The following is a 14,186-nucleotide window of genomic DNA, read 5'->3' as shown; positions in this document are numbered from 1 at the left end:
CTTTCTACATTTTGTAGAGAAAGTTCCAAAACTTTTGTAGAAGCCTTTTCAATCATTCTTTTCAATTCTTTTCAATTAGATAGCGTAACATGATCCTCAAGAAACACAGACATTGACAGTCCCACTACACATATGCTATATGTATCCAGACAACCAAAATGACAGCACTCATCTTTCCTACTCTCTAAACTCTCATTAAAAAGAACTAGACACCCAAGTGTGGTTAAGTAGAATAAGACCACTAGAATACCACTGCCAGGTGCAAGCAAATCCTCAAGAGTACAGAGCATGCACTGACCCATTATACCACAGTGCAAGCACATCTATCACAGCACAGTGGAATTTAAAAAAAATAAAGCTTAAGAGTAAACAAAATGGGGGGCAGAGGGAAAACAGGTCTCAAATTTACCCTCCCATAACATCAGAAATATTGACCAATTAACAATTGCTATTCAACTGGTAGTCCACATGATCTCAACGGATGGGTTGAACAACTTAATTTTCATTAAAAGATGGCTAACATGACCTCATGTGGTTCAAGTTGCTGAAAGTACAAAGAATTGTTAAAGATTACTGCCAACTCTACACTCACAGAACTGAACACTGTCTTTGTTAGGGGGAGAAAGGGAGAATAATTTCACTTGAGGTATGTCTGAAATTCTCAACTCCTGCTTAAAAAGGAGCCTTTGCTAAACTTGACATATCCCCTGAATCAAAAGGAGAGGAATTAAGTTTAAATCCAACTCAGTTCTATATAAGAAAAAAGAAAAGAAAAAAAGAAAAAAACCCTTCCTTCAGTTGCTTTACTGTTGCACAGCTGATGTCCCTGTATTAACAAAATCCAACTCTAATTTTCAGCAAGGCACATTTATGTAACAACATTATACAACTTGATGTTTAAGACAGGCAGCTGAGGCATTTTTTTTGCTACCGTTCACATGACATGAGTGACTAATCATCTATATTCTACACTGAAAAAAAAAAATGAAGCTTGCGTGCCATTGCAAAAATCACTGCTTTGCTGTACTGGAACAAAAAAATCTCAGGAAACAGCTCCTAAATCATAATGTTAGCAGAGAAATACATAGATGAAAGTACAATGGGGCTTTCAATTTTCTTGTTAGTTCAAAACAATTCTTCATGCAAGAGCACACAGTACACTGGTACATCATGGGGACACGCAGAACTCTCCCATTTCAGAACGAAGCATTCTATGTCAAGTTAAAAAAGCCCTTTTAAAACATCACACAAAATGACATGTTTCTCAACATAAGTCACGTCCTTCCAGTAACAGCTGTTCATTTATCAACAGGTAGAATAATTAGAATTCAGAAAAACTTAAGGAAAGTATCCCTCCCTGCACTTGAGTAAGGCATTGTTACTACACAAGGATTGAACCTGAAAAAATAATTTCAAGACATGGAAACATCACCTGTGACAATCTAATCAGAATGAGCCAGTAATTGCCATGGAACTTGAAGAAACTAAGCTTACACATACCATTAGCCTCAACTCCAGGAGCAGCTTTTTAGGGATTGGCAAATATCAAGGGCACGTTATCCCCTTGAGCAACTGAAGACCAGCTATTTCCTTTACTCCTCCAAAACAACCTTAGTGATTCACGCACGGTTAGTACAATGTTATAAGGTGCTGGATATCAATGCTGTTAAAACCAGATGGCAATAAATCATGGCTCTCCAGGTTAGAAAAAGCAGTATAACTCTGACTGGAGTTATGAATTAGTTCTATAAACTTACAGAAGCTATAAAATGGAAATAAAGAACCTCTGTTTCTCAAGCCATAAGAACAACACAACATGCAAACAAATCAGAGTGAATGTGTTAAAAAAAAAAAGGAAATACTTTGCCACAGACTGTTTTTGCAGCTAAACATTCTTTTCAGAAAGCCAACAATTTTACTTCACATAATTCTATAGTTCTCCCACCACCACACTCAGTATATTGCCCATCACTAGTCACTTGTTATGTAACCTTCACTATTCACTTGAACACCTGTCATAGGTGCTTCTGCGCCAGTAACAAGATACTGAGCACAACTATTTGACACCTACTAAAGGTTTTACCTTTAGTAATAAAACAAGCTTATATAGAAATATTCAAACCATACATTGGCAACATGTTCTGCAATTCTATTGTACGGCAATACAGGATGCATTCAGCATATTAAGTAGTCTAATTTTAATTGGCAAATATTCTAAAACTTCAAACTTCCATCTTCAACAATGACACTTCCTTGCATTATTTCAGAAATCAGCCGACTTTTCATTCAGATTCACAAAAGTAATAGGAATGTGACAGGTATAGCAACGATGAATCCCAAGATGCGCATGAATTAAAAAAGACCTACTTTAAAGATGCAACAGTGTGTCTAGAATGACATTATTGCATATCTAGCACTATCAGTTTGCTGAATGCTCTTAAAAGTAAACTGGAAAAAAAAAAAATTGCATGCAAATGATAGTCCATTAAAAAACTCAAACAATAAAAACCCCAACACAGTAGGCCTTACCTAGCTGTTTTTCTCGTTCTTCTCTCCGTTCTCTAGCGAGCCGCTGCCTGTCATCAACCTTTAGTATTGTTGGATGATCTACAAATGGAGGGAGGGGGAAAATATTAGGCATATAGCATAAAATCAAATAATACCATGAACAAGTTTTTAAGGAAGTGACCATTAAACAACTGTAGTTATTCTGCTTTCAAAGTAGATTATTTTCATAAATCCATCTTATAAAAAAGTATTAAAAAATGTGAGTGCATTCTAATTATCGGGATGTAAAATGCTCCCAAAAAAATGAATTAAGGGGTAACTCTGAATTCCTTTCAAGACTATTGCCTTTGAAAGCCCAGGAAAAAAAGTTTTGGTTTGTTTCCAAGCCCGTAACACTTTGGCAGCTTGAGAGCATTCTGAAACTACTGTATCTGAAAATACTGTCTATTACTCTACAATCTCTCTCCAAAACGCTTCCACAGGAAATTCTATTATAATGCAGCACCCTCTTCCCAACCATATTGCCTTGAAAACCCACTGAGCCATATTTCACAAGCCTGAAGAAGCTCAGTACTTAAGCAAAAGAGGTTGGATGGAAACACTGTAGAAGTTCCAGCAGAGCTGCTGAAAAGAGCAAGATACTGATCTCCACAGATGTTTGCATTCATATGAATTAAAAGCTCTGGCAAAAACCATAAGACATGCATGGACCAGTATAATTCCAATAAAGAAAGATGACAGTTTCCTCAACTATCCATTGTAGACTGAAAGCTAGCTACACTATTTCCTTAAAAATACCTGTAACTGGCCACTTGCATCACAGCGATAAGACTAAGGATAATATGAAAAAACAAACAAAAAAAAATTGTGCCAGAGCCCAGGCTTGGCTGTAAAAGACCAGTCTTGGTTGGAAAACCACTGCTTGCTCAGTGAGTTCTCTGGAAGACAACAAAACGCTGATCAGCTAGCATCCTGCTTCCAGCCTCAGATGGGAGCTGGTCCAAGCAACATGGGAACAAAATACTTACTCATCTCAGCATGCTGCCAAAACTAATTTCCTATTTATCCTTAGCCTGTCCTGTTAAACCTGGAAAGCTGCTAATTTTAAACTTTTTTCACTAGTACTTAGAATGTTTGCTTTGAATAAAAATACAAGTAAACAAAAAAACACACAGAAAAAATCAGAAATATTTATGGGCATAAAGAAATGACAAGATTTATTCTCATATTGAGGGGAACTCAGCTTTTAAGTATTTTAAGATGAAGAACTACCTAGAATACTGTCACCATGGAAATGCACATAAAAACAAGAGAACAGATCTTTGTCACAATTCAGTGCTAATACACAAGTAAGCAATTTGTAAAAACATGTAAAGTCAGCCTATGCGTGTCTGGACCACGTACCTATGACAAAAGTTACTAGCAAAACAATACAATGGGGCATAAAAATTAAGTTAAAGATATTTACAAAAATAAATTCCCGAAGTCAGGATGTGCTAGGCAGATTTTGAAGTTATTTAAGTTAGACAAAATTCAGTAATGTGCATTTCATAATCTAACAGAAGTTCCTGCATCAAGATGACAGGATTTCTAGGATGCACAAGTTCACGGATGACTAGGTTTAGTTTAGTTAGTCTTGAACTCTAGTCAGTGAAGAACTATCATCAACAATGGTCAGAGACTACAGCCCCAATTAATGTTGTTAACAGCAATGCAAAGTAAGAGTGGCAAGGAGAAACCTCATTGCATAGTTAGTAGAACATTTGAACATGATAGTCCCAAAGAAAGATGCAACAGGAGAACTAGTCACCAGCAAAGACAAATGAAATCCATCATCCAATTACAGATCAAACCCTTAATGTTGGTTGAATAGCACACAGTGCTGTCGTTTATGAAACTATGCCTAGTCATATCATTGCATAGATTTGTCCATTGTATGGTACAGATTAACATTTGGCTGATGCTCAGAAGTGTGCTGACTCGAGTGCAGTCACTTCAGCATGCAGACACAGGTCAAAAGGGTAATAATATTCTTTCTCTCTTATGGTTGGCACATAAGATTCATAAAACATGAATTTCTGTGGCATGAGTAATTACTGCTATTGGAAAAATTCACATCTAATAAGAATTCCCCTAGAAAACAAGGATTCCCTTCAGGGGCTGTCAGCAAAGTCAATGTAACATTGACTTTGTAACACTGACTCTGTAACATTGAGTTGACAGAGAATGATGAGACACTGGGGAATAACATAAAATCCTGCTTCTTTTAAAATGCACTAGTCTCCTTCCAGTTTTTTTTTTTCTCTTTCTTGAGAGGAGAGATTTCCCTACTGGGGAGAAGCAGCAATTCTTCAAAGAGGCAGGAGGGTTACATGGACAGGCAAATCGAAAAGGTATCCCTTAAGAATTCCTAATTATAAGCAATGGAAAGAATAAAATAAATTTTTTAAAGCTGCCCTCTGCCATTCTGCATTCTGCCATGTTTGAAGATATCCAATTATTTTTTTCTATATCACACACCTGACAGTGTTCACACACACACACAGAGCCCCTCTCCCAGGCCCCCAAGATGTTAGAATAGTCCTAAAGAATTCACAGTAACTTGCAGACTATGCAGAGTGTAAGAAGATGTCTTCAGTAATGAGCTATTTTGCATATATGTGGAATCACAAAGAGCTAAATCAATATTAGCACAAGGATGGGGATAACACCTTTGTAGCAGACCAGCATTGCCTTTGCTCTACTAGGACACTACTTGCACGCATCACTGGTGCAAATCTTACCATTAATTAAAATGTCTTTTCTAAGCCTTGAAAATGATACTTCAAAGTCTGGCTACAAGCCCAAGGTCCAACACCTGCATTCTGAATTCCCCTGATTACAGACACCTCCAGTATATAGCTTCAGGAACTTCAAGCTGAGGCAAACCAAGAGTTCAATAGGCCTGCTCCCTATTTTATTTCTCATGTCTCTCTCATTAACAATCCACCAAACACCTGGGGGACTGGTATTTCTTATTATTCTGTAGGAATAGAAGGACAAACACACAAGGAAGGTACTTTGTACTCATCTTGCTCACATTTGTCATTGGGCTATAGCTATGAGTCACAACACAGCATTTGCAACAAATCCTGCAAGAATTCCTCAATTCTTATAGAAATAATTGATAACTGGGCATATGCAAAGCCTTACAGAGAACACTTCAAAAAACCCACATGCTGTTGTAGAAGTTTCAGTCTGGTTACCATGCAATGCATGTGAACTCATGTCATTGTAGTGAAACAGCTTGCTAAGCATAACATACAAATGTTTAATTTTATGCTTATTATGTTTGGCGGTTAAATAAGCCATATTAGTTCTATAGAAGGGTAATTAATTTTGTACCTACTTCTGGAAATTAAACCTGTATTTTTCCATAAACTTACAATACTTACTGTGTGTCCAAAATAATTTAAAATAAATTACTAGTTCATAAAAAAGAGCTTAGAGGTCATGAACAGTATTTTGCAGAAATTCAGCACTGAAATATCAGTCATTTTTTGTCCCTTATTATACTAAAAAAAAAAAACCTCAAAAAAAACAGGAATATGCAAATTTTTCAAATCTTCTATATAATTAGTACTCAATGAACTCTTAAGCACAGTTGACGTTTCTAGAAATTAGGTTGTAATTTTGCTAAATTAGTAACTAACATAGGTACTTACTACATATGGCCAGTTTCTGTGGCTCAGGCACCTACCATCTGCACTCAGTGTGACTTCAAAAGTCAGACTACTACTATTCTTCATTTCCATCTATAATCCTCTCAATCTCTTTTCACAAATGCCCTTCTGCCCTCAACCCCTAGGTTGCTAATTTCTGATGCTGAAGAAACTGAAAGGGATATCAGGTGGAAAAACAACAGCTCGTTTGTACATTAGTTCACAGGGGTGGCTCAGGGAAAAAGAAAGGTAAACCAACACTGTTTGAAAAGATGCATTGCCTGGATCGCAAACTGTCTTCCATTTGTCCAGCTCCCTTTGTACGCCCATACATATATGCAGAGTTGCCTTGGACTCATAATATTTGTTCAGACTGTAGACACTTTCCAGAGAATAACGACGATGTTTATAGTGACAGCTGTCCCTTCTGCTGCAAACTCTTTAGTTTGGTTTTTAACCAAAACCATTTGACAAGAATTCATGTGCAGTCTAAAGAAAAACAAACAACAAAACCCAACCAACCAAACAACAAACCACCAGCTTTGAGAAGCTCTCTCTTCAGCAGAGACTCTCACCAGCTGTGTGCAGACCTAAAACCTGCACACATGCCTGTGCCTTCCCTCTCTACAACCCAAGGAATTTTGTATTCCTTTCTATACACAAGCACAGAAGAAGGGAGCACAGGACACTTTCCTGAGAACTGAAAACTGGGATTAAACTACTGCAGGATAAAGTGGATGCTGAACACTGTCCATCACCAAGAGTTCTGGCTTGCCATGGAAGCAGGTATTGTTACCTTCATTCTCTTTTTTTTTTCCCCCCCATTGCCTTTCTGATTGAGAACAGCTGTGAATGTGGTGCTTTGTGCTGGACCCAGCACTGCCTGACAGGGATGAGATGAGATATGAACACAGCACTGGGATTGCTTCCCTCTGGGGACATGGACTGAAGTATTCAGTTTGGGGACAGAGAAGAGTCTGTCAATACAAAACAGCCACTGAGCTGCCAAGCTGTCAAGGAGTTGAGAAAGGAGTGCTTACAGTGTGCCTCATACTCAGCAACACAAGTACCTATGCTATTTCAGGCACCTAAACAAGATCATTATTAACTGCATGTTTTAAATTTGCATACCTGAATTGCAATACAGGCAGAATTTAGATATCTAATCTCTCTAACTTAATGCTACATTAAGCATTAAGGACTACATTAAACATTTTAGTATGTAGACTTCCTATTGTGTAAGTGAGTGAATTAAATCCACACAGTGTACTAATCAGGTATGGTGAAGCAATGACAAACATCTGCCTACTGCATAGAGTGTACTACAGAATATGGCATGCTTTGTGGTAAATGAAGAAATGTCTGAACAGAAGCACATTTAGATAAAAGATGAAAATCTTTGCCTACAACAGATAATCTTCATGCAAGCACAGATGCAGGTATAGTGGCTTCTCTTGCCTTATCTCTCTTCCCAACCCTCATTCCTAAACTGTAGTAAAAGTCTGGGTTTTTTTTCCAGTTTTGCTCCTTTGCAAAAAATCAGAAATTCCAGCCTAACTGAATACAATCAATGATACCAGTTTTGACTGAAACAGTAAGAGAGGTATAAGAGCATCAAGCATTTTAAAAGTTCCTAAGACAACAGCTGATTTTCATACACCATTGAGGCAGACAGCATTATGAAACAAAGCATGTGCAATGGTGTACCTGATTTAGCTCCGGTGTTGGTTTGTCCTGAAGTGCCTTTCTTGTCTTGTATCTTGGAACCTTCAGCTGCTAAAATAAGCAAGAAAATGAGAGATTAATTAATCATATCACTAAACAATAGCTCAACCACTATAATAATGCAACTTAGACATCACCAAATTCCCTTTAAAACCAGACCATTTTAAAATACCACTTTAATGCCATTTTGCATAGAAAAAGTCCTGAAGGTTACACAGAAAATACCAAAGCCAATACAAGTTCCCCATTCAAGCTGAGGAAAAGAGCAACAAGAAGATTCCATTTTAAGAAAGCTGTTTTTAATAAGATATATTACTTCCCCCCCCATGTTAATGCTATACAAACAGCTAATTTTTAATCTTTCTTATTGGAGATGCTTTGGAAACTACTACTTCAAAGAACAGCAGCCTTTAATTTTTTAAATTTAATTTCCCTTGCAGGAAGCTTTATTAATGACACTAATAAAAGCAAGCTAGTGGGAATAACAAAATGAATAATGGTCTGCAGACATAGAAGAAGAAACCATCAAACATGTTTCAATGTTTGGATGCAATAGGGAGGAAACTGTGTTGTTAAAGGTGACTTGCAGAGCCCAGGTTTCTAAAGGTACAGTACAAGATACTGGTCAAAACTTTGTAGACTCTACAAATTACTAACACAGACATTACACAGAATTGAATAGGACAATCTATGACCTGAATGAATTCTAACAAAGAAGATATTCCCATCATTTTAACAGATTTTTGATGATGCCCTGGCAGAAAAGAGATAGAAAGAGTTAAGCCCGGGACTCTGAATGCCCTTTCAACAACCCTTTTTAAAGAAAACCAAAAAGATAAGTTATTACACTTCAAATCTCAGCCATATCCTTGGTTCAGCATCTATTTATAATTAAAAGCCAAGCCAGGAAATCAGATGCCATGATTTTCTCAGCTTACTCCTCATCTTTGTATCCAGCAGTTCTACTATATAAGAGTTTGAGTCCAGAACTCAGCAATCTGGGAAGAGTCTAAAGACAGACTGTTAGAATTCTAAGAACCTTTCCACAAAAGAGTTTGAAAACATTTGCAAGCAAGGGTAGAGAGACAGTTATATCATTAAAGCTTGGGAGAGGAAAAAAAAAAATAAATTAACTTAATTAGAATTAAAATATCACTAGTAATGAAAGTTGGAAAAAACCCAATTAGCCCAGCTTTAAAATCTAGACAGATGTCACTGTGTTAGATGCACTTTAGAAAGCATAATTCAGATTTTTTCAGATGCCTCTAAGCATTTCCTGTGTTTGCCAGCTTTAGCAATATACACTCAGGCCTTAGGGCCTCAGTGAGTTCATGCCTTTCACGGCCTGACAAAAGTCTTTGTTTCCCCTTTACCTCCTTCCACAGGCACATTTCAGAATAAACATAAAGGATAAACATAAAGGGGGGCTGGAGCACCTCCCGTATGAAGATAGGCTGAGAAAGTTGGGGCTGTTCAGCCTGGAGAAGAGAAGGCTGCGTGGAGACCTCATAGCAGCCTTCCAGTATCTGAAGGGGGCCTATAGGGATGCTGGAGAGGGACTCTTCATTAGGGACTGTAGTGACAGGACAAGGAGTAATGGGTTAAAACTCAAAACCTATGACCTGAGGACTTTGCTGTCACCATCCTAGCTAGCTAGGCCATGGCAGTTAAACCTCCGGTGTAAAGGGTGGGACCAGTTCTGCACAAGCTGCCCTCACCTAAAAAATTCACTGTGCAGTCTGGAAGGGCTCACTCTCACTTGTCTGTATGGACGGGCGAGGGTCGAAACGGTAGGTGACAAGGTACATGGGAAGCTGCAGATCCACCTTGCATGCAGGAGGTTCAGCACATGGGTAGCTCGAGATCACTCAGGAGATGACAGTCCTGGTCGGACACTTCCTGATTGCCTAAGCAGCCTTTTTTTCCAACCAGAATTGCATACCCCACATGCCCTTCGTCATCGTGCTTGTAGTAAGTGTGGTTAAAGCCCTTCCCAAATCTTCGCTCATGAAGCCAAGCCATCAATCAATGGGTTAAAACTTAAACAGGAGAAGTTTAGATTGGATATAAGGAAGAAGTTCTTTACTGTGAGGGTGGTGAGGCACTGGCATGGGTTGCCCAAGGAAAGTGTGAATGCTCCATCCCTGGCAGTGTTCAAGGCCAGGTCGGACAGAGCCTTGGGTGACATGTTTTAATGTAAGGTGTCCCTGCCCATGGCAGGGCAGTTGGAACTAGCTGATCTTAAGGTCCTTTCCAACCCTAACTATTCTATAATTCTATGATTCTATTACAGAAACAAAATATATGGTGAGAAGAGGCAGAGTACGGAAGTGGGAATCTATATGATGCTTTTTGAGGGGTGGAAGCAAGTGAAGGAAATAGGAAGATAGTGTTAGTCAACTCTTCAGTGTTCAAAAGCTAGGTTTTGCTGATAGCAGCAGTCAAAAAATTAGTCACCAAAAAAGGTGTGCAATTTTAAGAAATCGTCAAAAAGAACCCACTCCCCTTAACAACTGTATGAAGTCTTTCGTGATCTGCAGAAGTAACTACTATGGAATTTAACAAATATTCATTCCAAAACACGGTAAGAACTGTCACATCTTAAAGTCAGCCCAACAAAACCCAGAGGCCCGAAACCTACATCAGGATTCCCATCAGCCTGGCTTAGGGCACCATATATAAAACTGTTATAAAATAATACAAATATGGGTTCTGAGCATTAGTGAGAGCACTGATGTTCCAACAGTTTCAGCACAACTTTCTTTGCATCTCTCATAAAGCACATGTACATTATTTTCTTCAAGCATTGTGCCATGGGATTACATAATGCTCCATTAACATCAAAACAATGGTCTAAAAGCCATCCAGATGATACATTTGTGACAGGGCCTCGGTACACAGAATAATATTTTTTCCATATTTCCTTCTCTGACATTTCCTTGGAATGTTTTGTGACACAGTTTGAGTACACATTCATATGACCACCACTCATATGACAAGTGATGAATAAAAGAATAGATGGCACAACCATAAGTTTTAACAATGCTGGATATCAAATAAGAATTGGCACAAGTATTTAGTAACTAGTGTAGGTGTGCTCCCACATAAAATACCTCTTGCTCTAAGATACAAACAGATTAATCAGACAACTAAACATCTAAAATCCAAACCTAAATATTGACAACATAGGTCCCATCTAGACTCACTAACCTAACTCCTGCCAGGAGAGACAATAATTCAACTACCTAATGCTTGCTCTGTTGCTTATCTTGAACCACTATCTTTACATGGAGAGAATTAATGTTGTATAAAGAAGTGTCAGAAGTAAGAGGATATTTTGCTTGAAGCATTCTGGAAACTTAAAGAGCTGAAGATCGACAAAGGGTCTGGATCAGAAGGCTGGAGCACCTCTCCTATGAAGTCAGGCTGAGACAGTTGGGTTTGTTCAGCCTGTGGAAGAGAAGGCTCTGGGGAGACCTTAGAGCAGCCTTCCGCTCCATTAAGGGGATCTACAAGAAAGCTGAAGAAGGACAAATAAGGGCATGTAGGGATAGGACATGGGGTAATAGCTTCAAACTGAGAGCAGATTTAGATTAGATACAAGGAAGAAATTCTTTACTATGAGGGTGGTGAGACACTGGCACAGGTGGCCCAGAGAAGCTGTGGATGCCCCATCCCTGACAGTGTTCAAGGACAAGCTGGACAGGGCTTTGAGCAACCTGGTCTAGTGGAAGGTGTCCCTGTCCATGGCAGAGGGGTGGAACTAGATGAGCTTCAAGATCTCTTCCAACCCAAACCATTCTATGATTCTGTGATCTGTCTTGTCAATGCGTGCCACAAAGAGGAGTCTGACTATCTTTTATTCGACCCCATAAGGTATTTTCTGATATATGGTTCTTCTGCCTTGTATTTTTTACTTTCTAGTGGTTTTGATGTTAAACCAAAACACTAAGTGATTTTCCCATTGCCACAAAAGAACCCTCCTGCCTACCCATCCCAACTGAATGGGACATCATACAGGTAAACACTCCACCCCAACCTCCCACTGATGGGAAAAGCTGTAAAGAGCTGCACCGTGCCACCTTCACTTTGCAAGGACCTGTTTCAGTGAACAGACTTCCAACAGTCACTTGCAAATGAACTCTCTAAGCCAGGATGGTCTGGTTAGATATTAAACTTTTCTCTTTGGCCTTCCTCTGCAGGCGAGATGTTATATAACATCTGTCCTCATGGATAATACTTCCAGATAAGAAAGTCAGATGAAAAGCTTTGTCTAAGCAGGGCTTAAAAATATGCAACTTCATCTACCCATCCAGTGCATGGACTTCAGGGACTGCACAGAATCGCCCACAGAGTGAAATGCTGGCAGAATCAAAACCTTGTTTTCTTTCTAAATGCATCAGTGCAACACTATATTACTGTGTTTGGAAACATTCCCCCTCTCCCCCTTTACAGGTAAAAGCATATATTTTATAGTAATTTTAAAATCGAGCTGTATTATCCATTTTACTTCAGTTGTTCCTGCTAAGGGGTCAGTAACTGGGTAGCAACTGATGGTAGCAGAGCACTGGCCTGGCACAAGGGTTGCTCTGGCCTTACAACTTTTATTGACTAAAGCAGTATCTCTACTACTATATAGCTACAACTTTATGCTCAACATTACCTAACATGTCACCCAAAAATCACTGATGTAGGAAACTGCAGCAGGTCAGTGCAGGTTAGTGAAACTCCAATTTGCCGTGAGGAGAGCTTTGACAGAGCTGCTTCAAACTTGTGGAATAATCTGCTCCAGCTGCCAGAAATACAGACTCTTGAAAGTAGTCACACAGTTGCTCAATTTTCCATGAGTTCTTCCTCCCTCCTTTCATCACATGCTTCTCCTCCAGTGTTACATAAGTCTGCATGAAACGCCTAATTGCAAGTATGCAAATGTAAATTTAACAAAGAAATAAAAGTCCAGACATATTAAAAATGCACATCTATCAGATTATTTTAAGATATGTGCTACTGATAACAGCTTAAAAGAATAGAAGAGTATAGAATTTCTATTTTAAGGCAGCTTTGGGGGATTAAAACGCAAGTGTGAAACAATACTGTGAACAACATATACTTTGGCAATACAAGCTAAATACCTGAGTTAAAATGTTGCCTATATATATATGAGTATATACTTGATATCAAATACTTAACTTGATAACAGAAAACAACGGAAAGGCTGAGGGAGCTGGGTCTCTTTAGCTTGGAGGAGACTGAGGGGTGACCTCATCAATGTTTACAAATATGTAAAGGGTGAGTGTCAGGATGATGGAGCTAGGTTTTTTTCAGTGATGTCCGGTGATAGGACAAGGGGCAATGGGTGTAAACTGGAGCATAGGAGGTTCCATGTGAACATCAGGAAAAATTTCTTTACTGTGAGAGTGACAGAGCACTGGAACGGGTTGCCCAGGGGGGTTGTGGAGTCTCCTACGTTGGAGATACTCAAGGCCTGCCTGGACAAGTTCCTGTGTGATGTACTCTAGGTTACCCTGCTCTTGCAGGGGGGTTGGACTAGATGACCTTTTGAGGTCCCTTCCAACCCTTGGGATTCTGTGAAAGAATTCAAATGAAGTTTTCTTGGCTTCATTTTGCAATAGCAGAGAAAGAAATGTCACATTTGAAATTTGATTACTTTAGGTCATACTCCTGTGAATCCAGAACAAGTTAAATTTGCAAAATAAACTGGAGGACACAATCATCAAAGCAACATAAAAGATTCTGCTGCCATATTGATACAAGATCATTGCATTTTGGCCTCTTAAAGATGTAACATGGTCTATTAGACCCTGAGTGGAATCAAAGAACACTTAGCAACTCTCTTCCAGCTCCGCCATTACTATATGTCATAGTATGAAATGGAAAACTAGGCTTCAGCTTCTCTATCTGCAAAAGGGACGGCAGAAAAGAGATGTACTGCTACTAAATACATACACATTTAAACACTGAGCTCTGAAGTAAAACCAGTTGTAGCACAGAATTTAGTATTTAAACATTTCAAAGGCCGAAAAGGAAATGCATAAAGCTGACCAGTACTAGGAACGGTATCTGTAGGTTCAGCTTTTAGTTTTACCTTGAACCAAGTTGAAGAAGATCAGCCACAGAACATGGGCAGCTGTACTAATAGGTCTCTACTTCCAGAAACAGAATCTCCAACAGATGAAATGCAGTGAGAAGGGGCACTTGGGGACCACAAGCAAGAGATGGTGTCACAGAACT

General features: G+C 38.9%; 1 protein-coding gene across 11 annotated transcripts in view; it reads right to left on the bottom strand.

The window, feature by feature from the left end:
- Positions 1–14,186, bottom strand: part of MAP7 (microtubule associated protein 7) — a 112,902-nt gene that overhangs the window by 39,277 nt on the left and 59,439 nt on the right. For all 11 annotated transcript variants that reach the window (XM_061474897.1, XM_061474896.1, XM_061474894.1 and 8 more), the window contains exons 2-3: positions 7,917–7,985; positions 2,530–2,607 (exon numbers count right to left, since the gene is read on the bottom strand). In XM_061474897.1, the coding sequence (XP_061330881.1) occupies positions 2,530–2,607; positions 7,917–7,985 (147 nt within the window). The remainder of the gene's footprint in view (positions 1–2,529; positions 2,608–7,916; positions 7,986–14,186) is intronic.

The sequence above is a fragment of the Pezoporus flaviventris genome, unplaced genomic scaffold, assembly GCF_033815535.1.
Source record: "Pezoporus flaviventris isolate CSIRO_AGI_PZ_B2104156 unplaced genomic scaffold, CSIRO_AGI_Pfla_v1 ptg000081l, whole genome shotgun sequence".
In the NCBI taxonomy this organism is placed as follows: Eukaryota; Metazoa; Chordata; class Aves; order Psittaciformes; family Psittacidae; genus Pezoporus; species Pezoporus flaviventris.
Note: the sequence above shows the minus strand (reverse complement) of the source record. Positions and strands in the feature narration are given on the sequence as shown.